This window comes from Raphanus sativus, chromosome 6 (assembly GCF_000801105.2).
Source record: "Raphanus sativus cultivar WK10039 chromosome 6, ASM80110v3, whole genome shotgun sequence".
NCBI classification, from domain to species: domain Eukaryota; kingdom Viridiplantae; phylum Streptophyta; class Magnoliopsida; order Brassicales; family Brassicaceae; genus Raphanus; species Raphanus sativus.
The window spans coordinates 12,385,270-12,409,223 of record NC_079516.1 but is presented as its reverse complement, the minus strand read 5'-3'; the positions used below and the strand labels follow the sequence as shown (position 1 = coordinate 12,409,223).

Genomic DNA, 23,954 nt, shown 5'->3' with positions numbered 1-23,954 from the left:
TTTTTCGAACTACTTTTTATTTATCAAAAGAGTTTACATTTTCATATTTATTCAAAGGATTTAAAGACATCTCACACAGAATTGACCTTCTGCTTCTTCCATCTATAAGCAGCTTCAAGAATGTTGAGGTTCAAAGTCTGCAACTCTTCAGGGAACAGGTAATCAGTGTATTCAACATACTCTACCGAACCGTCTTCTCCGGTTATTGACTTCCTCTTCTTGAGCTTCTTAGGGAGCTTTGACTCTACAATGCTAACATCCCCGAGCATACCAAAGCTCACTTCCATCTTAAGCCAATCCTCCAACAGCTTTGCCCTTTCTTCCTTCAGCTCCGGTGTAAGGTCTTTGTAATACATGTAGGCTCGGTCAAAAACCGCTCTAGTGCGTCTGATGCACTCTCTTTTGCGTTCAATATCACCTTCTTCTTGTTCACCAGCTTCAAATGTTGCAAAACTAACCCAAACCTTGTAATGTTTAGTACGTTCCAAGAGTCTCTCATACAAAGCACGTGTCCTCTCTACTTCCCCTTGTGACATCTCAAAGTCAATATAAGCTTTCCACACCAACTCGGGCAAGTCGAGAGCATGCTGAGCTACCGCAAGCTCGAATATACCTCTTGCTCGTTCTATTTCCTCGAGGGACCTCTCAAACTTTGCAAACTTGCACCACACGTAGCACTTTTCAGGAGACCATTCGAGATACTTCTGGTATAGTCTCCTGCATCTATCAATCTCTCCCAGCTGAAGTTCGATCTCGATATACTCCTTGAAGATCTTGTCCTTGTTTGGAGCAATACCAATAGCATTCCCTAGTATCTTCCGAGCAGCGGTGATATTCAACTGCCTGATCTTAAACTGTGCAGCGAGCAGCCATATTTTCGCGAAAGAAAAGCTTGCGTGTGGGACAAGCTTCAGACATTCTCTGTATACTTGCCGTGCACGCTCCACATCTTCAGCTTGAATCTCTTCATACAAAGCATAGTTAACCCATAAGTAAATGTATCTTCTCCAGTAACGCTTCTCATTAGCCAGTGGAACATTAGCAATCGCCCTCTCGTAAACTTCTCTGACCCTTTCCTTGTCCCCCACGGAACCCTCCTCTTCCTCTAACCTAATGTAATCAAACCACGCATCATAGTTCAAAGGGTTCTTCCTCACTTGATCCTCGTACTCAGACCTTCTCTTCCTAACAATGACGTCATCGATACCTTCCTTGTCCCCATACTGTTTCTCAAACTCCAGAAACTTTCTGTACAGCTCATCTCCTCTTCCTACACGATCAAGACCAAACTTGTAGATATCCCTAGCACGTTCCACTTCATTGCAACGTTCTTCAAACTCACCAAAGGCTACAAAGATCTCTTCATCGCAGTCTCCAAGATTCTTAACGGCGCGTTCGTACACTTCCCTCGCGCGTGCGACTTCACCTCCCTTCACCTCAAACATTGCGTAGTGAATATAAGAAGACGCTTTCGGATGACAAAGAACAAACCTCTCGTAGACATCTCTTGCGCGTTCGGTTTCTTTGTACCGAAGCTCGAAGTTAATAAACGAGAGCCAGCCTTGTTGATCCGGCGACCACTTCATCCACCGCTCGAACACCTCTCTAGCTCCACCGATGTTCCCAAGCATCTCCTCCATGTGCGCGTACTTGTACCAAAGCTGGTCCACGCGCGGTAGAACCGTGACGGCTCGGTCCCAGACGTTTCTTGCGGAGTTTACAAACTTGTTCCTCATCTCGAACTCCGCGTACTTGAGCCAGAGTGAATAGTTCTTGTAGTCTCCTTGCAAGGCGCGTTCCCACACGCTTCTGGCACGTGCGTAATCTTTCAGAGACTCTTCCCAGCCTGCGTAGTTTAACCATACATAGATAGGTGGTCTTGGGCGGCGGATACGGTCCTCGAACTCCTTGCGACGGCGGAGTTTGTAGTCCGAAAACTCGGCTGAGTCGGTGATGTTCTGCTGAGGTGGCAGGAACTGATCAGGTTCTTGTCTCTCTCGAGCTTCTCTTAGGAGCTGCTCGGCTGTGATTTGGAGCGGTGCTGGGGTCTTGTTCTTGACTCGCGTTGGTCTTGGTAGCTTCACTTGTGTATCTTTAACGAAAGAAGCCATCACGTATTTTGCTTTTATGATTTTTCTTTTTTTTTTTTTTATGTTTGAGGTTTTCAGATATTATGAGAATAAAGAAGAATACAGAGATCGAACTAGCTTATTATATAGGGGATTATGTGAATGATTATTTCCGTTTCTAATTTGATTTTGGTGAGAAAGAAAAGGAAAAACAATGTTTCCTTTTTTTATCGTCGTTTATTATTTCCTTTTCTAATTAATGCTTTACTCGGAAAAGTAAATAAATAATCATGCAACCAATACTCAGTAGTCAGTAGTTTAATCTTTTGGGGTCAATTTATTATTTTTGTGGGTCTCGGCCCATTTAGTATATGTTCAGGTTGTGTTCTTGACTCGACTTTGTTGCACCCCTTTTCTATTTTTTCGAATGGAATATATATACAGGGGACATGTCGTACATTAGATGACTTTGGTACACTATGTGTGTAGATTAATCAATTTGTTAAAAAGAAAAAGTGAAAATAGAATCAACTTGCAAGGAAATTCACAAGGAAGTGACCGATTATATTATTTTATATATACAAATGAGAAAGATCAAACTCTTCTTCTTTTTTTCCTTTTTCTGATGAAAATTCCTTCCTCTTTTTTCCAAAGAATCATATTCCGTTTGAATTTTTGAACTATTATTTTCGAATTGATTCACGTAAGATGGAAGCATTGTAGATAACAGTAATTGATCTAATTACGTGGACGAATACACGTTCCACATTTTTTTTCTTTTCGAGACGAATATATACAACAACGTTGTAATGTTTCTATAAAACCTCATCACTTGAAACTCATTTGATCTAATAAATCAAACACAAAACAAATTATACCCTTCAATACATGTCTAGCCAGAGAGAAGTACGATGCCGTTGCGGTAGATGGATGTGGGCTCAACCGGGCGCCGGTGCTATCCAATGCTCAACTTGCCATACCGTAACGCAGCTCCACTCGCTCGTTGATGTACTGCGCGGTGCGCACCGCATGATTTATGGGCTTCAACAGCTACGTAGACAACAACAACCACCACAGATGATGATGGCTCAACGGTCACCACCACAGATGATGGTGGCTCAACGGTCACCACCACAGATGATGGTTCAACGGTCACCACCACAGATGATGATGGCTCAGCTGTCACCACCACCACCGCCCAGGTTGCTCGAGGCTCTTCCTTCGCCGTTTGGGAAGAAGAGAGCGGTTTTATGCGGTGTTAACTATAGAGGGAAAAGCTATAGCTTGAAAGGTTGCATTAGTGATGCAAAGTCCATGAGAAGTTTCTTGGTTCAACAAATGGGTTTCCCTATTGAATCTATTCTCATGCTCACAGGTTCTTTCTTCTTCACTTCTCTAAAGCAACTCTTTTTTTTATCAACTCTCTAAAGCAAATTTTATTTCCCTAAAAATTGAGGACCAGCTCAATAATTTAATGGACCATTGGTCAAAAAAAAATTCGATGCTTTAAAAATATTCCAAATAATATTTTATAATATTTATGATGAATAAAAAATACAGTCATATAAAATAGTTACTTTGTGTCCTTTTCATTTTTTTTTGTATAAAGATAAATGAATAAGAGAGGATTAGAACGGTGGCATTGTTCGCTCTTTATGCTTAAACTGGCACTGATGAGTGTTTGCTGTTATTGCAGAAGATGAAGCCTGTCCCAAAAAAATACCAACGAAGAGAAACATGAGAAAGGCAATGAAATGGTTAGTTGAAGGAAACAGAGCAAGAGACTCACTTTTCTTCCACTACTCTGGTCACGGAGCTCAGCAGAAAGACTACGATGGAGATGAGATCGACGGTCAAGATGAAGCATTGATCCCTTTAGACCATGAGACAGAAGGAAAAATCATCGATGACGAGATTAACGAGATACTCGTGAGGCCATTAGTCCATGGAGCTAAGCTTCACGCTGTGGTCGACGCTTGTAACAGTGGGACTGTCTTTGACTTATCCTTCGTTTGCAGGATGGAGAGGAATGGTTCTTATGATTGGGAGCATCAAGGATCAGGGAGATTTTACAAAGGAACAGGTGGTGGAGAAGCTTTCTGTTTCAGTGCTTGTGATGATGATGAAGCTAGTGGTTACACTCCTGTATGTTTTATAAGACATAACATTAATTATATCACAATACTATATATATATCTGTATTTTTTTTAATACCAGGAGGTTTGGGGCCAAAACCCGAAACCACTGCATGTAATATTATTTTTCGTTTTAGCGGTTAGCCGTGAAACTCTGACAGTCTGACTTCCATCTCCGTATTGTTAACAAGATCATTGTCTTTGTTGTAGGTGTTCACGGGAAAGAACGCAGGAGCCATGACTTATAGCTTCATAAACGCGGTGAAAACTGCTGGACCAGCACCCACGTATGGTCAGCTGCTTAACCTAATGTGCTCTTCGATACGCGAGGCTCAGTCTCGCCTCACATACACAGACTCTGATGAGTCCTCGGTATGTAACTAACCTGTATAATCTGAAAACTCGCATTGTTGTGAATGACTGAATCTTGTGTTCTTCCTGAGTTGCTTGCAGGAGCCACTGCTAACATCATCAGAGAAATTTGACATATACAAGACAAAGTTTGTGCTCTGAAGGCTGTTTAACATATTCTGCAAATAACTCGGAAACGCTGTCCACATCCTACCTTCTCTATGTCTGAAGCAAGCATGTGAAAGCTGCAACGTCCTCTTTGTATTAATAAAGCTATAATTAGTAATATTTAAGGGAATAACTGATTCGCTTAAAGTAATTGAATACGAGAAAAAGACGTATAGAGAAGAATGTAATAGCTATACTTTGATTCAATACAATAAGAACTGGTCATAAAAGGAAGAATTACATGGACAGCATGAACACAATATTTCTTGACAGCAAACAACACATGATATGGGCTTCAGTATATTAGAGCATGAGTATTGGTGGGACTTCCGCAAATCCCTTAATTAGGGAAGTTCCTTAAGTTTTTTTTTTTTGTTCGTGAATATTATAAGAGACTTTCTCTGTTTTCTCCTTCGATCCTTGTGTTTCGGTGGTCTCTCCCGCTTAAAGAATCCTTTAAGGGACCACCAATGCTCATGCTCTTAGACCCTTATGTGCCAACCTCTCTCTTCTTCATGTTTTTGGGAATAAAAAAACTCTCGATATCTAGACATGAATAATACACTAGACAATGAATTTACTTTATTTAATCGAACTATTGCCTAACTTTTGTAAATTTCGTCGCAAAGGATAGGGAAGATTCCAGGAAAGTGGACTCTTAGTCGTGGGGATAACGTATGATACATGCTAATTAAGTATGGTCGTATACTAAGACTAGTACATGAGTGTGTAAGGGGTTGGTCTCGTGAACAAATCAACACGAAAAACTGGTCGGTTGATCCACGGCAGGATAACCTCTATGTTTGTAACAATATCTGACTGATTATTAAAAAAACTAGCATATCTATTATTAAATATAACAACTTGACAACTTTGTTGGTTGTTCATTATTTTCTTCTCCATAGCACTACATACAGATACAGCCATACATGTATAGACCCATATAGTAATGATACCACGGCAATACTGTCACAAATTATTATAATATAGTCTGTGTTATATTCTTGGTTTTTTTCTGTTTGTTTAAATCCTTGTGCGTAAAACACATCACAGTAAATAATTGATTTGGATATATATATTTATATACCCAAATCCAATTATTCACCATGGTTACGTGCGTTTAATTAGCTAGGTTTAGATTATATATTTCCGTAATAAGATGCCAGAGATAATCGTTTGCTCTGATGTGTAAGAGTGAGTGAGTTTATCCAATGAGCTAAATGATCCATGTTTTCTTATATGCTACATTATATTTCATTTTATAATTTGTTTGGTTATACATCCGCTACATCCAAATAAGCTGAGGCTGTCAGGTGGGTGATATGAAAGGCAAAAAAAAATGTTGAAGACTTTTTATCGTTTGAATTAATATTGTTCATATAAATCCAAATTCAGTTATGAAACTATTATGTTTAATTTGTTGCTTTGTAATTTTCACTATTGCCCTTGTCATTGACGTACGAAGCAAGTAAATAATTGATTTCCCTATAGACATACATAACTAACCATGATTTATATAGTCCAATAAATTAAACTATTAGTTCATATTAATATCATCGGTATATTATTATACTATAACTTACTTTTATGGCATGTCACAGAATTAATATCCATAATTAATATCAGGGTTTTAGAACAAATTGCAAAAATCCGATTATGATGATAAAAAAGTTTCAAGCTTGGCCAAGTTTCACAACAAAATTGGAAGCAAAACAAAAACTCTACTTATATACTTTGTTATGGTTCGTTCCGCAAAACTTTCACTGCTTTTTGATAATACTATTAGTAATCATGTTACACAACTGATATTGTTTAATCCAGGAACAGACTGGGAACTTTATAAAATATGGAGCACAGAGTGTAATTTATATATAGGTTAGAGATATATAAGTAAATTTAAATCAATTATTAAAGAAAAAAATAAAAATTAGTATGGGGCTGTGCTGCACCCTCTTCTTGGGTCCGCCCCTGGTTCTATCACGTAGAAAATGAAATATTAAAACACACGGTTAGCCAAAGTGGGTCGGTCGACCAACAAAATCTCTCCCCTAAAGTCAAAAAGTTAGGAATTAGAGAGGAATATGCCTTATTAACACTTTGTAAATGTTCATAGAATTATGTAAAATAAATAGTAATTATAGATCGAGTCGGCCAACTTTGTTGACTAATTCCCCATATATACGGCATGCATAGCCCCTTGTTAAAAACTAAAATCGAATTGGCTTTGCTTATATGCAACAAATAGACATCAATAATTAAACACTCATTTTTTTCTAAAAGGTAAATATCATAGATATGAAAAAGATTTACAAGCATAGTAGATCTAGAGTTTTGTTACTCCTTGGCAAAAAAAGAGAAAAAACAAGGAAGTAACATAAAAGAAGACAAGTTAAAACTAGTTTCACTCGTGGATAAACACTCGTTTTGTTTATGATCTAGCAACGAGTGGTCTAGTAGGCTACGTTACGGGTCAAATTGTTTTCCAAATTCATGAAACTTGAACTCCGTAACTTTGTTGTAGATTTGACAATGTATAGCAATTGCAATAAATGAATGTGTAAGGTATAGGTCACGTCGTCACGTCCAGAAACTGATTCGTCCTACTGAGAGATGTCTCAGACAAGGTGATATAAAAATAATTAGGACAACATCAATATCTCGGAAAATAGTACACGTATTGTGTTCAAAAGTATGAGGTTGCAGGATAAGTTCACCGTTGTTGTTTTTTCTTGAAAAATTTACCTCCAGAGACACTTTTTGTGTTTCTAATTACAAGAAAGAACACAATCCACTTGCCACATATTTTAGTGGTGTTGATTGTCATATATGCCCTCCATCAACATATTCTTGTCGTTACTTTCGTTGCTTTCTCAACCAAAATATTTTGGTTTATTGATTAATTGTTTAAAGTCTAAAAAAAAGTAAAAGAGAAAAATTCCATTTTCCCAATTATTATCTCCAATCAGTAACTTTAATCTCTTTAGTTGTCCTTCTTCTCCCGATGAAGAGATAGAACCCTAATTTTTTTTTCTAATTGATGTCAGATTACCAAGGCTTGGCTATGTTCGTAGACTGCAATTTCCTTCTCTGGTGCCAGCGTATGAGAGTAACAGTGCAAGATTTCAGCCCTTTGCTGCCTTCATCACTATTTACGATGTGTCAATTTTGATAGAGACATTGATGATAAGATTGCTCTGCAAATCAATTTTGATGGCGTTCTGGTTCCGCCGATGAAAATTTCCAGTCTTGAGTTGATAGGATCTTCGGATCCCTAACCTTCTCTTGATCTTCTTCTTCTGCGCCGCCGTTACGGGAATTGAAAACGGGAGTGGAAGCGAGAGCAACTTGCGGAGGCCGTGGTGGATGTGGCGGTGGATACTGGAGTGGACGTTGTGGTGGTTGTGGTTGTGGATATGAAAGTGAAAGGTGGATACAATGGTGGTTACTCGAGAGGAGGAGGAGGTGGATACGGTGGAGGTGGAAGACGTGAGAGTGGGGGATACGAAGGTAAAAGTAGAGGTGGATACTAGAGTGGAGGTTAAGGTGGTTATGGATGCGGAGGTGGTGGATACGGAGGAGGCGGCTATGATGGCGGTGGATACCAAATTGGAAGTTGTGGTCGTATCCATAACGGAGGTGGATTCAGTGGTGGTGGAGATGGTTACTCAGGGAGGAGGAGGAGGAGGTGGAGGTGGTGGTGGATACGGTGGAAGTAAAAGTTGTGAGGGATACAAAGGTGGAGGCGACATGGACATGGTGGAGAATGGAAGGAGGAGCAAATCACCAAAGTGGAGGTTGATTTATCTCGTATTATGTGAACAAAATAGCTTTCTATATTCTTGAGACAGTTGAGCTTTCCCTAGAAACTGAGGCAGGTATCTGGCCTCCTGTTCACAGTTCCATTCATGACGTTCTGAACAACATTTACAGAGTATAAAAATAACCACCATCAACATCCACATCTCTCTGCTACAATACTTTCACATACTCATGTTCCAAGTATAGCCATCCACATTTTTATATTCCACAACACTATCCAAATATGATCGAGTGTTTTGAGCTTTGTTTTTTTTGTTGGACATGTTTGAAGTTATTAACTTCTTGGTTTGTTTAGTTTTGTTTTTCATCACCCAACCTTTGTTTTTCTCCATGTAATTGACTGTTTTTGGTTTGAATTTATTAACTTGTTGATCTTTGAGATTGTGGACACATTGTCATCTATATTATAGCCTTTTAATGTGTCACAATTTTTTTATCTATGTTTAGTGTTTGAATGACTATTCACCATATTAAGATTCAATTCTCTATCCACAAATTTAAAAGATTTTTTTTATCCATAATCAAGTTGGTGTCGACATCCACATCATAACCAAAATTTTTGATAAAAAATAAAATAATTATTTCAAACTATTTTGAAACAATTTAAAAAAAAAAATTGAAACGAGAACAAAAAGTTCATGTGACTAAACCATGACTAAATCATAAGTCAATTTCTCTTTTGTCTCAACGAGGGTATAATAGTCTACATTCTCTTTGGGCCCATCACAAAGTGTCTTACAAGCAGAAAGTGTCTTAATATGCAATAGAAACTCAAAATGTGTCCTATACTGTAATCAACTCTTTTTTCTTTTTGTGTCTTTCCGTGCCGACTACTCGATCTCTCATCCGCACGTGGACTCCTTTACCTTCTTTTACACATTTTCACTTATTTAAACATTTTCCCCCTTTACTTCATTGATTAGATTTAGATTGTTAGATATTTCGTTCTTGTTTGTTTCCATTCAATTAATAGTTTTGTCTTAAGTATGATTTTTCTTTTTAACTATGAGCCTCATTCATTCCTAGTTAATATTTTACTAAAAATATAGTATTCTTGTGCAAAATATATCTAAAACTCATGACACAGGTTACAGGTTAGATGTATAATGTATTGTATCTTATCTAGCGACACAAACTGAAAAGCTTGAGAATTGAGATGATGGGATCAATAATGTACTGGTCCTTGTGAATTTGGAAGTATGTCGGCCAAAAATATGTTGACTGTGATATATTAAGCTCAACTTTTCTTTGTATCCGCAAATTAAATTGCTAAAGACGCTAAAATATTTCCACTCAGCTCAATTAAAATAGAAACAAGCCAAGCTAAAAACCAAATGCTGACATCAGGAAAAGAAAAATCAAAATGATGACTCCCTAAAGTGTGGTCATGATCCTATGAATCCCATATATATATATATATATATATATATTATACCATTCATGCAACAACTTACAGTTACTCACATACAGTGGCGGAGGCACGTTCAATAGGGTGGGGTCACTGAACCCAACAAAAAAAATTAATTTAGTGTAAATTACATATTGCCTTGGGCTTAAACTCATTTTAATCTTGTACTCTTAAGTCTTTATTTAAATAAAATGTTTGTTGCTCAAAAAAGTGTAAATTACAAAGGTTCTTTGTATATGTCTCCTTTCTGAAATACTTTTTACCCCCAATTTAAGATCACTGACCCCAATAAGAATATTTCTTGCCTCCGCCACTGCTCACATACCAACAAAGGATATGAATTATTATACAGAAGCTGCAAGCAACATGAACTAGTGCTGCTTAGCTACGGTAGTTAGCAATATATATATATATATATAAGGAAATTTTAACTCATGCACTCTTGATATTTGTTGCTTCTACAGTTTACATATTCATTTTTCACATACAGCAGGAGTAAGATTTTAAACGTGTCAAAATAACCCTGGATTACTCTCGAGTACTGACAAGTAAGATAACGTCAAAGAAAATGATATAATAGACCAATAATGGACTGTAATAAGGGCGTGGTTCGTACTCATCCTGGAGGCGTATCTAATACTATCTTATTTCCCCAGCTACACGACTAATTTACTCAAGTGCACCGTATTTTTCTATATACATACGTAAACTGTTTACAAGTCTATATAAATGTACAATGTATAGTATTATACATATACACTGTGCGTAAGTAAATACGTATCACTCGTGTGGTGGTCCCCGCAGAAACCAAAGGTAGAGCCGTGTGGAGGGGACCTCCCCCAAGTAAAAACGATCATCACACGGTATCAGATCCCTTGTCACTTTCTTGAATTCAGTGGCGCCCTTTAATTCCAAAGGAACCTCCCCTAAATAAATACAGAACTAATAATCATTAGTTTTTAAATAAGAGAATAATTAAATATTTTCTTCTGATTATTGACAAACAAACTATTCTAGGCTTTGAAACGCGTAATGACTTCTTCTTCTAGTACAGCCAAACAATTATGGTGTCTATGTATTTGCTGCGTAAAAGATCATGTATATGACAAATGTGTAAAGCCTTCTTTGGACAAAGTCGAGGAAACCTAATAAAAAAATTTTGACAGAAATTTCAAATTATCAGCTTTTTTTTTTTGACATCTGAAATATTATTAGAAAAAGTAAAATATTACAAAGGCCCAAACCCGGCTCAAACTACATTAAACAAACCAAAAGGCCCACAAACACCAAACGCTCGAAGCCCAAATGGAAAATCGTGACCCAACAACCGCACCGTTTCCCTGCAGCACACCCCTCCACGTGTTGAAACCACAACCGCCTAGGAGACGCGTATCAGACACTGGCGCTTCGTCTTCTCACACGGCTCGAGCTCGCCGTTGGGGCCACAACCACATCTTCACCGGAGCTTCAAACCACCAACTCCATTCCAAACAGAGATTGACGCTGAACCAAACGACATGAGAACCACTGGAATCACCGGGAAAAGACCAAAGGACGCCGAAACCACCTCCAACGACAATATTAGAGGTATAGGGTTCGGCGTCAATCTTCAAGGGCTCGAACTTCAGAGAGCATCCATCGTCGCCGCCGAGATCTCCTCTGAATCCAGCCACCAACCACCATAACGAAACACCCTACTCTCAGCCCGAATGCATCCGTGGGAATCAGAAGCCGGCGACCAATACCGAAGACGGAAACGGTATGGCCCCAGTGTCAACCGCCGGCGAAGAACGGAGCATACGCTACCGTTTCCCGGAAAAACAAAGACGGACCACCACCGGAGACTAAGATGCATGACCGTAAACTAGAAAAAGAAAAAGAAAAAACAGAGGTAAAGAAAGACGATGACCGGACCGGCGGCAGCGAGGAGAGCCGTAATCGCCGGCCGGAGACTGATTAACGACGGTGTGAACGTTCTAGAGAGAAGTCAGAGGAAAACTAGAGAGAGAGATTACGTAATCTAAAAGGTTTTATTTCAAATTATCAGCTTAGTATAGTTATGAAGTTTCAAGGGTCAATTTATGGAAGCTTCAAATGATTATACTTGCAATTTTTATATTTCTTAACAAAGTGGACACTCTTCTTTTTATTTGTTTGTCTTTGAAATCTCAGAACCGTTGCTAGCCATGAGTGCATGACCCATGATGCCAATATACGGAAAACATTAGTGAAAGTTTTAAATAGTGACATTTAACACGTAATTGTTGGCTGCTGACCTAAAAATCTATATTTGTTCGCATATGTTTTCCTTAAGGAAAACCAGTGAATAATTTATTAACTCGTTCAAATAAATTTATCCATATAAAAATATAAGGGTAGACGAGACTAGTGCTTGTTTAACTTTAAACAAAAGATCAATTAGAAATTTAATAACAGTGATATAAAATATAAAATTTAACATTCTCTTTAAAAGTAATTGTTTTAGGTTTTCTATGCATCTCTTATAACTGAAATCTGGTTTTTGACTATATGTACATGTTGAACTGTTGAAGAATGTATCATGGTATCAAAATCAGAGAAACCACATCCACTTTTTGAAACAACTAGTTGATGTAATTTATAGCCACCTTTTAATACTAGTTTCGAGCTAGCTGTATTTTATACTAAGTTCCTTGCATCTGATTTCTTTTTGACTAATCCTTGCATTCGAATTCAGAATGGGCTTTTGCATTTAAACTATACTCGGTTTGTATTCATAAACTTCAAAATGTTTTAATAGCTAAGACTTTTGAGTCTATGACAGCTCGAAGAAAAAAGAATTAAAGACTATGAAATGTACCTATCCAATTTAATCTAATTTTCAAGATTCATATATGTGTATATATGTATTTGCTTATTTAATTGTATTACATTGTCTAATGTCTACACTCATTAAAAATTTATACAAATGCGCATGGACGAGCATGTCTCTCCGCATGGCGTAAGATTAAAGTTTAAAACTTCTTTAAAATAACAAAATTATCGGCTAAGCATCACTTAAATTTAATACACGCTATGGAGACTAACCACGTCACAGTTGACGCACCTTCCAGGCTGTCAAAGACCTTACCATCCATTCATACCACTCTACGTGGCACTTTCGGACAACCACACCTATGCTACGACAGCTGTTTCGCTCGTCTACGTTTGTGGTATAAATACCCTCTGGCCTCTGTATTCATTTCATTCTATAAAACCTCAAACAAAACCTCTGAACTATCTTACAAAACAAACTTCTTAAAATGGCTTATAGTTACCGTTTCGCCATCTTCCTCACCGTCCTCGCCGCCATCGCCGGTATTTCCTCCGCCGCGTTGGTCAAAGAACAGCCGCTCGTTCTCAAATACCACAACGGCGCTCTCTTGAAAGGCAACATCAACGTCAACCTCGTCTGGTACGGTCGCTTCACGCCCACCCAACGGTCCGTGATCGTCGACTTCATCCGCTCGCTCAGCTCCAAAGAAGCGGCTCCTTCCGTCGCGTCCTGGTGGAAGACGACGGAGAATTACAAAGGCGGAGCCTCGACGCTCGTCGTCGGGAAACAGCTCCTCCTCGAGAACTACCCTCTCGGAAAATACCTCAAGAATCCTAACCTCCGCGCTTTGTCGGCCAAACTTAACGGCGGGCTCAGCTCGATAACCGTCGTTTTAACGGCGAAAGACGTTAACGTCGAGGGTTTCTGTATGAACCGTTGCGGGTCCCACGGGTCATCCGTCTCCACTTCGCGCCGCGCAGCCAACAACGGTGAGGCTTACGTCTGGGTCGGAAACGCCGAGACGATGTGTCCGGGATACTGCGCGTGGCCGTTTCACCAGCCCATTTACGGCCCACAAGGCCCGCCTTTGGTTTCTCCTAACGGCGACGTCGGAGTTGACGGGATGATTATTAACCTCGCCACGCTTCTCGCTAACACCGTCACGAATCCCTTTAAGAACGGGTATTTCCAGGGCCCACCAACCGCTCCACTCGAAGCTGTCTCCGCTTGTACCGGCATGTTCGGGCCGGGTTCTTACCCGGGTTACGCGGGTCAAGTGCTCGTTGACAAAACGACCGGGTCTAGCTTCAACGCTCGTGGACTCGCTGGGAGGAAATATCTCTTGCCGGCGATGTGGGATCCACAGACCTCAACGTGCAAGACTCTGGGTTGATTCAAGGGACGTGAGTGTATGACACGTGTCACAGTTCAAGAAGGAATGAGGAGATCTTAGATAACGTATGTAGTCAAAACAAGTTGTAACTCGCGCTTGTGTAATAGTATATGCTTTCGGGTTTGGACTGTGGATAAGAAGAGTCTTTGCTTTTGTCGTTTTGTTATGACGTGTAAATTATGTTTCTTGAACGTGAAGATATATGCATAGTATAAAATAAAATGATGATTTTGTTTCCACTGCTTTTAGAAAAAAATATTAATGCACTCAATTAAAATAATGAAGTTTAATGATTGAAGCTTATCATACAAATTTTATACATTTAATTTAAAGGAATCTAGCTTTTAAATGACTGGGTATAGGATAATCATAACATTATTGTTTGTATTAAATTCGATGATAAAAGTAGATAACACTAAGGAAGATGAGAGTATAAAATATAAGTTGTTCTCGGTGATGTTGGGGCCAAAGAGACCAAATCGATTGCTTAATAAAATACTCGTTTCAGCCTACTTTCTTTTTGTCCGCCATAGTGTAATTAACTACTCCCTCGTAATTGTGTCTGCTATTACAAATCTCACATAATTTGTATGACCATGATTAAAACTAATCTAATTTTATCTTTTAGTTAACAAAGATAAGGTATGTAATAACACCTAAAGATTTTTGGTTCGAGTAGCCGATAAAACGAATATTATGTGATGTGTTTTGTATTTGGAGAGAATAAAGGGTTTTGGCCCCAACTTTTTTTTATATTAAAAAATTATATAAAAACATAGTTATGTTATATGTTACAAAATAAAAATGAAATGTACGAGGGAGTAAGGGCAACATTATCGCAAGAACAATTTTAATTCCTTAAAATAAAAAAAGCTAAAGATGAAAGAGATATCAAAAGGGCGGAAGACAAATGACGAGCTGGGACGTTTCTTATATAACGATATTCTTCCTCGGTCCTGCTGTTTTTGTGGGTTCTACTATCCTTAAGGACGAGCTGGAACGTTGCGATAATTATGCTCTAAACCTCTTATATCGGGTAAAACAGTTGCGGATTAGGTTAGTAATTTAGTAATTTGGTGTTATTTTTGTTGTCCAAAAGAAAAAAAAAATTTGGTGTTTCCTGACGATGGCCAGTGTGTTTGGTGAAGTTCTCCAATAATTCCGTTATTTATGCCAAAAGTAACTTTTAAATTTTTAATGTTAATACAAAGGCTTATCTATATTATATTCATTCAATCTTAGTATGTTGCTGTTTTAGATGATGTGTGCGTATACAGTGGCGGATCCAGAATGATTTTAAACCTGGGTCAAAACTAAATGGGTTTTAAATCTAGACGAAAATAAAGTAAAAAAAGGGCTATATGCTCATTTGAACCCTGGTTAAGGTGTGTCACTAGAAGCAAATTCACCACCAGAGCTATCGAATTTAAGTTACCACAATGTAACAAACAACACTTTTATAGTTTTAAGGTGTGTCAGCTGCAACCCATTTATAGCTGTGGGTCCGCCTCTGTGCGTATATCAGATGCACTGTTCATACCAAATCATATGCATTGTTTACACCAAATATTTCTTTATATGTCATTTATGTACCAATGGTATCAAATACAAGGATACAACTAAACTCGATTGAAAGTTCTGGTGGATCCGGACTTTCAGCTTAAAGAAAAAGCAAGCTAGTAAGGATTATGTTCAATTAAGGTCTATTTGTTATAGGGCTACGGCACATAATTATTTTTAACAATGTTTGTTTGAAAGGAAGATCAGACATACTCTTTCTTACAAATTAGTCTACTATACTATTTCGTTTGGTAATCGGTCTTGTTGCAAAGGTTTGCTTTGTATAAAAATCTAAACACATAAACGCTTTCCCATGATAACGATTTTGGTGTCTTTATTGACTTCTAGATTCATTTCATTGTTTATGTCATTTACAGCTGCAGGTTTAGGACATAACATTAAAGCTTCAAAGGCTCGATATAGACAGAGCTTTAAGTCTTTCGTATTACTGAGACTTGTGATTAAGTGATTAATAAAACTTCATTTGCATTTTGTTTTGGTTCTTTTATTCTTGATTTTGGATTTACTTAGTTAAATTTAGGTTCAGGAGATGAAACGTAAAAGCTGCAACGCGCAAGATAAACAGAATCTTTGGCCTAAGCTTCATTGTCCAGAGTGTTGGTTTATTGGGTTTAATGGAAGTGTGAATGAAATTGAGATGAATATATAAAACTCTAAGTCCGGTTATATAATTGCTAAACTGTGGTTAAGTTTGGATTAACAACAAAATAAGTCAGTACAATGTAAAACCGGTGTTGTCTGGCTTCTTCTAGTAGAGACCCAAGAACTTCCACCATAAAGACCCAACACATCCCCAAATGACTGCTTGTAATAAAGCCATCACGAACCCGAGTCTAAACATATCTTTCAGATCTACGTAGCCAGCTGCGAATCCAAACAAAACAAAAATAATGTAAAGGAATACTGTATAAATGTTCACTGACTAAGAAAAGAAGAATGAGAACAAACCTCCATAGTATAAAGCAGCTGGTCCACTACTGTAATGAGCCAAAGCACCAGAGAGATTGTTATTGAACGCCAAACAAAGAGCAGCTAAAACCCCAGGGACACCAGCAGCTATTTGCATGGCCAAGAAAGCTGGATAGAGAGCACCTGCGTGAGCCGTTTGGCTTGCGAACACGTAATGAAGCAGGAGATAAGAAGCCTGAAGGATACCAAACGAAGCAGGCCAAGTCAAGGAGAGCGTCTCTAGCAGTTTAGCCACACAACCCGACATCCAAGCAACGACCCCGAGGTTTGTTAGCTGTCCAGCCATACCGATCAATACCGCAAACCAAGTTAGCGAGTCCCAAGCAGACTTGTCGCTTAGACAATCGTTCCAGTTTATAACTCCCAATAGCAGCAGCGTTGATAGACCGATCATCGCGGATACAACACTTGATACTCCTATTGCTTCTCCAAAAACCCAAAGAGAGACGGTGAAAGCCATTGCACCGAGCATGATCCATTCGTTTTTCGTGATGGGACCTAACAGTTCCAGTTTCTTTGCAGCTGCAGCGGGAGCTTCCGGTGTGTGTTTCAGCTCAGGAGGGTAAAGCTTGTAGACGATGAGTGGTGTACAAAGAAGAGACGCAAAGGCTGGGACACTCGCGGCTTTAAACCAAGAGACCCATGGATTTGAGAGCACCACACCAACTTCTCTAGCTAGTTTGAGACATAGCAAGTTCTGTCCAGCTGATGTGAGGAGTAGCGCACCAGAAGTCCCTGCACACTGTCACAGAGTACACAAACCTCATCAACTAAAGTCATCAATAGTGAGACACATACCATAAAAAACGAGACCAAAACCAAACTGAAAATTACAGAATCCCTTACGTTCCTATTTTTTAAATCTAAGAAACCAAAATCGAACCGAAACCAAACGAATACTCAAATATTTTAAATGTAATATTATTTAATTACTTTAAATTTTAATATATTTTATCAATAAAAATATTAAAATACCAAACTGCTCGAATTTCTAAGCTTAAAACTCGAACCAAATCCAAAATATTTCTAGTTCGATTAGATTACCGGTTTTATAAAGAAATAGAAACCCTATCTGCACCTGTCATTACACGAAGCTATACGACCCGAAAAATGTCTTGTTTCTGTCCTAATCTGAATAAATAATCAAAACAGACCGAACCGAAAACAGAAAACCGAATGCCAAACACTAGATTTTACCTGCAGTTGTGTCTGAATCAGAAAAGCACCAAGCTTCCTCGAAGACCGGTCACCGGGTTTACTTCCAGCAGATAGAGACAGGGATTTGATCACCGGCAAGAAAACCCCACCGGCTCTAGCCATCGTAGACGGCATGATCAAACCCATAAGCGTCTCACATAGCGCTAGACCGTACGACAGACCGAGAGTGCTTCTCCCTAGCCACTTCACGAAGTAGGTAGCGATCCTGTCGCCGAGACCCGTCTTGATGAAACCCCGAGCGAAGAAGAAGGAGATCGCGATCAGCCAGATGAGCTCGTTGGTGAAAGCGGCGAAAGCGGTGGAGAAAGAAAGCGTTCTGGTGACGATGGAAGCGGTTAGGCCGATGAAGGCCCAGGCCCCGACGGGAAGTGGGCCGAGGACGAGGCCCGAGATCGTGAAGAGGAAGACTGAGAGTAGCTGCCATCCTTGTGACGTCACTTGCTCGGGTCTTGGGATTAAGAATCTGACGATGAGACCTATTGAGATGGAGATCGCGAGAGGAATCAACTTAGCTCCCTGGGGAAGCTGCGGCGGCGAAGAAGACTGAGGATTGCTCTGTTTCTCCGGCGAGGACGAGGCGGAAGAAGCGGTGGCGCGTAGAGTGAGTCGAGGAGAGGAGGTGGAGAGTGATCGGACGGTTGAGGATGAGGTGTAGAGGGAGATCGAAGGGTGAGGAAGTGATAATGATCTTGAAAATGAACGGCGGTGAGAGAGATAAGAGAGTGGCGAAGAAGCGGCGGTGGTTGAGAGGGTACGGAGGAGAGCGATGAAGGTGTATGGGAAGACGATGATGTAGCAGAGCTGAAGTAGTTCATGAAGAGTGACATGAACTACTACATCAGAGAGGTGGTTCGTGAGAAGCACGTATCAAGACCGATGCATTAAAAGAAGATTTAATGAAGAGGGACATTAAAGGAAGACTTGAAGAAGAAGCAATCGATCTAAAAAAGAAAAGGAAGATTGGCTTATTCGATGAAGTAGAAGAAATGGAAAGTTTCCATTGGGTAGATAGATTAGATCTAGGGCTTCCTGAAAGATATATAAAGGAAGCGTTGGCAATGTGTTGCCGGTTAACACACAGGGAGAGCTTTTAGCAATAGAGAGTTTTTGTACGTCCTAAGAAGGAGAAGCAAAGCATCTAGGGGTTAAGAGCTTAGGTGGTTCAGAGTCTGTCTTAGATCTCTGAACGAGTTGACTAGCAAACAAGTCGAGGTTTGTCTTGAGCTTGTTTGATTTATTGCTTTTAAGAAGAACGTGTAAGAGCTTTTGAAAGAATAAATATAGTCGTATTTCTTGGAATTGAATAACCCTGTACTACTGTGTGTTCTACATAGCGTAGCTTGTCTATCTTACATTAACAATTGGTATCAGAGCAGGTATCTGTGCTTTGTTTATTTAAACAGGTAGATCCTGCGGAGTAAGATGGATAGCTATCGCGAGTTGGTGATAAGTTCCAAGGTGATCCTTGAAGTAGGAAACTATGGATTCTGGAAGGCGCGCATGAAGGCTACAATCAAGGGTATTGACCCATTGGCGTGGAAGGCTGTGGAATCTGGTTGGAAATCACCTGTTGCAAGAGCCGAGGATGGAACAGACGTTCCAAAACTGGAGGAGCTCTGGACTGATGATGAGAACAAGATGGCTAAGTTCAATGCTCGTGCACTAACTGTCATACATTGCAGTGTAGCAAGGAAGCAGTTTGAACTAATTCAAGGATGCGAGGCAGCAAAGGATGCATGGGATATTCTGCAGAAGCATTTTGAAGGAACCTCAAAGGTTCAGAGTTCTAGAAAGGATATGCTTGCAACAAGATTTGAAGAGCTCAAGATGGAGGATAATGAATCTGTTGGAGATTTCAGCTCAAAGATTAGCTCACTAGCACAAGAAGCACTTACACTTGGGAAGAAATACAAAGAGAAGAAACTTGTGAAGAAGTTCCTGAGGTGTCTGCCGTCTAAGTTCATGGCATACAAAGCAGCTATGACCGTCTCCTGTAACACTGACGAGATGACATTTGATGAAGTGGTTGGAATGTTACAAGCTCATGAGATGGAAGTAGCTAGTGTGTCTGGTGGAATGAAGGAAAAAGGAATTGCGCTTGCATCAGTTGAAAAGGAGCCTATGGATGATAACGACCCTGTGAGTCTCCTGGTCAGAAGGTTTGATAGAGCTCTACGAAAAGTGGAGAATGGGCAGAAGAAGTTTAGCCAAGGTAGGAAGACGTCTGAGCCAGAGAAGAACTACAGGAAGAATGATGCTAAGTGCTATGAATGCAAGGGGTATGGTCACTTTCGAACTGAGTGTCCCACAGTGAAAAGAAGAGAGATTCAGTGTCATAACTGCAAGGGATATGGACACACTCAAGCTGAGTGCGAGTCGGATGGTAGGAGAAAGCCAGAAAAATCCATGATAGGAATCAATGACAGCGAGTCCGACAGCGAAAGTGAAGAGGAAGTGAACAACTTTGTGGCGTTTCTAGGAATCGTGGAGTGTGACTCAGGATCTGAGAGTGAGGCTGAGCAAGAAAATGACTTAGATGAAAGCTACAAGGAAGTTCGAGAGACGCTAGTGAAGCTGGGAACAGAGAATTTGGCATTGGCTAAAGAGAAGGCACGACTGGAAGTTGAAGTACAAGTGCTGAAGGATGACCTCAACAGAGAAGCTGAGTTGGCTAAGGAAAGTGTGAATCTGATTAAAGAAAAATTGGTCCTGTCTAAGCAAGCGGACGAGCTCAGAGAAGAACTACTGGCTGAAAGAAAGAGAGCAGCTGATCTTCAAGCTGAATTAGATCAGCAATATCGGAAGATTAAGATGCTCACGGGAACCAAGCAACTTGACAAGATTCTGAGCAGTGGAAGAACTGAAAACTCATTGATGGGACTTGGTTACACTGGAAGACAGAATAGCTCAACAGGTACAACACGCTTTGTGTCTGGAGGTTTTGCGCATGCTGAAGAAGCTAAGACACAAACTACTCCAGCTCAGATAAGTGGATGTTTCTTCTGTGGGAAGTTTGGTCATTACAAGAGATATTGCTACAAGTATCTGGAACGGGTCAAACAAGTATGGAGACAACACAAGTTTTGGAGAATAGGGAAGACTTCTCGAGGCTGGATGAAGAAAACCGACTTGTATCCTAAGATAGTGACTGAGCCGAGAAGCACCATACGATGTAACATGGCGCGAGTGTCAAGTGATTCTGAATCTGAGGAACCATGGTACTTCGACAGTGGATGCTCTAGACACATGACAGGAAACATTGAGTATCTAGACAAAGTGTCAAAAGTAAAAGGAGGAAAGGTAACCTTTGGAGATGGAGGATGTGGTGTCATTCAAGGCAAAGGTACAACGTGTAACTCAGAAGTACCTAAATTGGTGAATGTCTACTTTGTCAAAGGATTAAAGGCTAATCTGATCAGCGTGAGTCAACTGTGTGATGACGGACTTACGGTGTGCTTCTCAGCAATTGATTGTCGTGCCATAAACCAACATGGTGTAACAGTACTACAAGGTGTGAGATCTGGCAATAACTGCTACATGTGGGAAAAGAAGGTTAAGTGCTTGTCAGCTCAAGGGAATATTGATCTATGGCACAGACGTTTGGGACATATGAACTTCAGGAATCTAACGAATCTAGTGTGCAACGACTTGGTTCGAGGAGTACCCAAACTCAAGATCGATGACAAGATTGTGTGTGGTGCATGCAATGAGGGAAAGCAAGTCAAGATACAACACAAAAAGGTACCAGATGTTCAGGCAAAGGCACCATTGGATCTAGTTCACATGGATCTCATGGGTCCTATGCAAACCGAGAGTATCGGAGGAAAGAAGTACGTGTTTGTACTAGTGGATGACTACACCAGGTTCACTTGGGTTCGTTTTCTCAGGGAAAAGTCAGAAGTGTCTGAAAGTTTCAAAATCTGGGCGCTTCAACACATAAATGAAAAGGGAGGAATCAAGAAGATACGCAGTGATCATGGAGGAGAATTCGAGAATGAAGCCATGACTACCTTTCTTGAATCAAGAGGAATAGCTCACCAGTTTGCAGCACCTTGGACACCTCAGCAAAATGGAGTGGTTGAACGAAAGAATAGAACTCTACAGGAAATGGGAAGAGCAATGCTCCATGGTAACAAGATAGCCAAGAGGTTCTGGGCTGAAGCACTCAGCACGGCGTGTTACACAATCAACCGTGTGTATGTCAGAAAAGGGACAACAAAGACACCATATGAGATGTGGACAGGCAAAACTCCTAATCTTAGTTACTTTCATGTTTTTGGATGCAGGTGCTACATACTGAATGACAAGGACTACCTTGGGAAGTTTGACTCAAGAAGTGATGAAGGATTTTTTCTGGGTTATGCACAGTCTAGTTCAGCATACCGAGTCTACAACAAACGGACAGAATCAATTAAAGAATCAGTTAATGTTGTATTTGATGATTTGTCTGTGGTTGTAGGAGATGACATGGGATCAGATGAAGAGGAAGAAGGTGGATCATCCATAGCTGCGACTGAAGTCATTGAGGAAGGTCCGATCTCAGATACAGTACCGCAACCAGTGATTCAGCAAGTTCATCGCAATCATTCGAAGTCTGATGTGATTGGAGGAATTGAAGAAGGACGAAAAACGCGTGGAAAGGTGATCAACTTTAAAGAAATGGTGCAGTTCGCATGTTTCGTTTCATCAATAGAACCTAAGACACACACTGAAGCACTACGTGATGAATATTGGATTGTCGCGATGGAGGAAGAACTTGAGCAATTCACCAGGAACGATGTGTGGGAACTGGTTGCTAGACCTAAAGGAGTAAACGTGGTTGGCACTAAATGGATATTCAAGAACAAGACTGATGAGCATGGAGAAGTAGTTCGTAACAAGGCAAGGCTTGTAGCTCAAGGATACTCACAGATTGAAGGAGTAGACTTTGAAGAAACCTTTGCCCCAGTTGCAAGATTGGAATCCATTCGGTTATTTCTGGGAATGGCGTGCATTCTGAATTTCAAAGTGCATCAAATGGATGTGAAAAGTGCTTTCCTAAATGGAGTCCTTCAGGAGGAAGTCTATGTTGAGCAGCCAAAGGGATTTGAGGACCCAGTGCATCATGATTATGTGTATCGACTGAAGAAAGCATTATATGGGTTGAAGCAAGCACCGCGTGCATGGTATGAACGACTCACAAGGTTTCTGTTAGAAGCGGAGTATATCAGAGGGAGTATAGACAAGACGCTGTTCTTCAAGGAAGTTGGAAAAGAGATAATCATTGTTCAAATCTATGTGGATGACATTATCTTTGGAGGCACGTCACAGAAGCTGGTGGATGAGTTTGTTCAGAATATGACTCAAGAGTTTGAGATGAGCATGTGTGGTGAACTGAAGTACTTTCTTGGACTTCAAGTGTCTCAGTCAGAGAAAGGTGTCTTCATATCTCAGAGTGCATACGCTAACAGTTTGGTAAAGCGATTTGGTATGGAGAACTCCAAAGTGTCTAAGACACCCATGAGTACATCACTGAAGCTGGCACGAGATGAAGCAGGAGAAGATGTGGATGTCAAGCTCTATCGAGGGATGATTGGCAGTCTATTGTACTTAACTGCGAGTCGACCGGATTTGTCATTCAGTGTCAGTGTGTGTGCACGATATCAAGCTAAGCCAAAGGTATCACACCTGAATGCAGTTAAGAGGATCATCAAGTACGTCAAAGGAACAGAGAGCTTGGGCGTGTATTACTCGAAGAATTCCAACAAGAACTTGGTGGGATACTGTGATGCTGATTGGGCAGGATGTGCTGATGATAGAAAGAGTACCAGTGGAGGATGTTTCTTTCTTGGAAACAATCTTATCTCGTGGCTGAGCAAGAAGCAGAACTCTGTATCACTCTCTACGGCGGAAGCAGAATATATTGCCATGGGTAGCTGTTGCTCACAACTTATCTGGATGAAGCAGATGTCAGCTGATTATGGAATGCAATCGGGTCCCTTTCTTGTGTATTGTGACAACAAAAGTGCAATTGATATTTCGAGGAATCCGGTCCAACATTCAAGGACGA

The 23,954-nt window shown here is 40.1% G+C and overlaps 4 protein-coding genes across 4 annotated transcripts; 2 read left to right on the top strand and 2 right to left on the bottom strand.

Annotated features, from left to right (window-relative positions):
* Positions 1-51: 51 nt before the first annotated feature.
* Positions 52-2,161, bottom strand: LOC130496024 (uncharacterized). The gene has a single exon (XM_056987759.1). The coding sequence runs from the start codon at positions 2,109-2,111 to the stop codon at positions 72-74; it is 2,040 nt and encodes a 679-aa protein (XP_056843739.1). The 5' UTR covers positions 2,112-2,161; the 3' UTR covers positions 52-71.
* A 687-nt stretch (positions 2,162-2,848) lies between these two features.
* Positions 2,849-4,953, top strand: LOC130496378 (metacaspase-3-like). Its single transcript, XM_056988401.1, has 4 exons — positions 2,849-3,444; positions 3,766-4,214; positions 4,415-4,576; positions 4,658-4,953. The coding sequence occupies exons 1-4, from the start codon at positions 2,958-2,960 to the stop codon at positions 4,715-4,717; spliced, it is 1,158 nt and encodes a 385-aa protein (XP_056844381.1). The 5' UTR covers positions 2,849-2,957; the 3' UTR covers positions 4,718-4,953.
* Positions 4,954-13,176: 8,223 nt separating this feature from the next.
* Positions 13,177-14,376, top strand: LOC108807317 (protein EXORDIUM-like 2). The gene has a single exon (XM_018579587.2). The coding sequence runs from the start codon at positions 13,232-13,234 to the stop codon at positions 14,135-14,137; it is 906 nt and encodes a 301-aa protein (XP_018435089.1). The 5' UTR covers positions 13,177-13,231; the 3' UTR covers positions 14,138-14,376.
* Positions 14,377-16,341: 1,965 nt separating this feature from the next.
* On the bottom strand, positions 16,342-18,694 carry LOC108813693 (dicarboxylate transporter 2.2, chloroplastic; the record flags this gene model as incomplete). Its single annotated transcript, XM_018586326.2, has 3 exons — positions 16,342-16,582; positions 16,667-17,429; positions 17,885-18,694. Coding segments are annotated over 3 exons (1,689 nt in total), but the record flags the coding sequence as incomplete, so codon positions are not given.
* Positions 18,695-23,954: the final 5,260 nt, after the last annotated feature.

Bases quoted from the DNA above. Each gene is read 5' to 3' on its own strand.
- LOC130496378 (XM_056988401.1), top strand. From the start codon at position 2,958: ATGTCTAGCCAGAGAGAAGTACGATGCCGTTGCGGTAGATGGATGTGG. The intron at 3,445-3,765 runs GTTCTTTCTTCT...CTGTTATTGCAG, and splicing joins ATCTATTCTCATGCTCACAG to AAGATGAAGCCTGTCCCAAA. The intron at 4,215-4,414 runs GTATGTTTTATA...TCTTTGTTGTAG, and splicing joins AAGCTAGTGGTTACACTCCT to GTGTTCACGGGAAAGAACGC.
- LOC130496024 (XM_056987759.1), bottom strand. From the start codon at position 2,111: ATGGCTTCTTTCGTTAAAGATACACAAGTGAAGCTACCAAGACCAACG.
- LOC108807317 (XM_018579587.2), top strand. From the start codon at position 13,232: ATGGCTTATAGTTACCGTTTCGCCATCTTCCTCACCGTCCTCGCCGCC.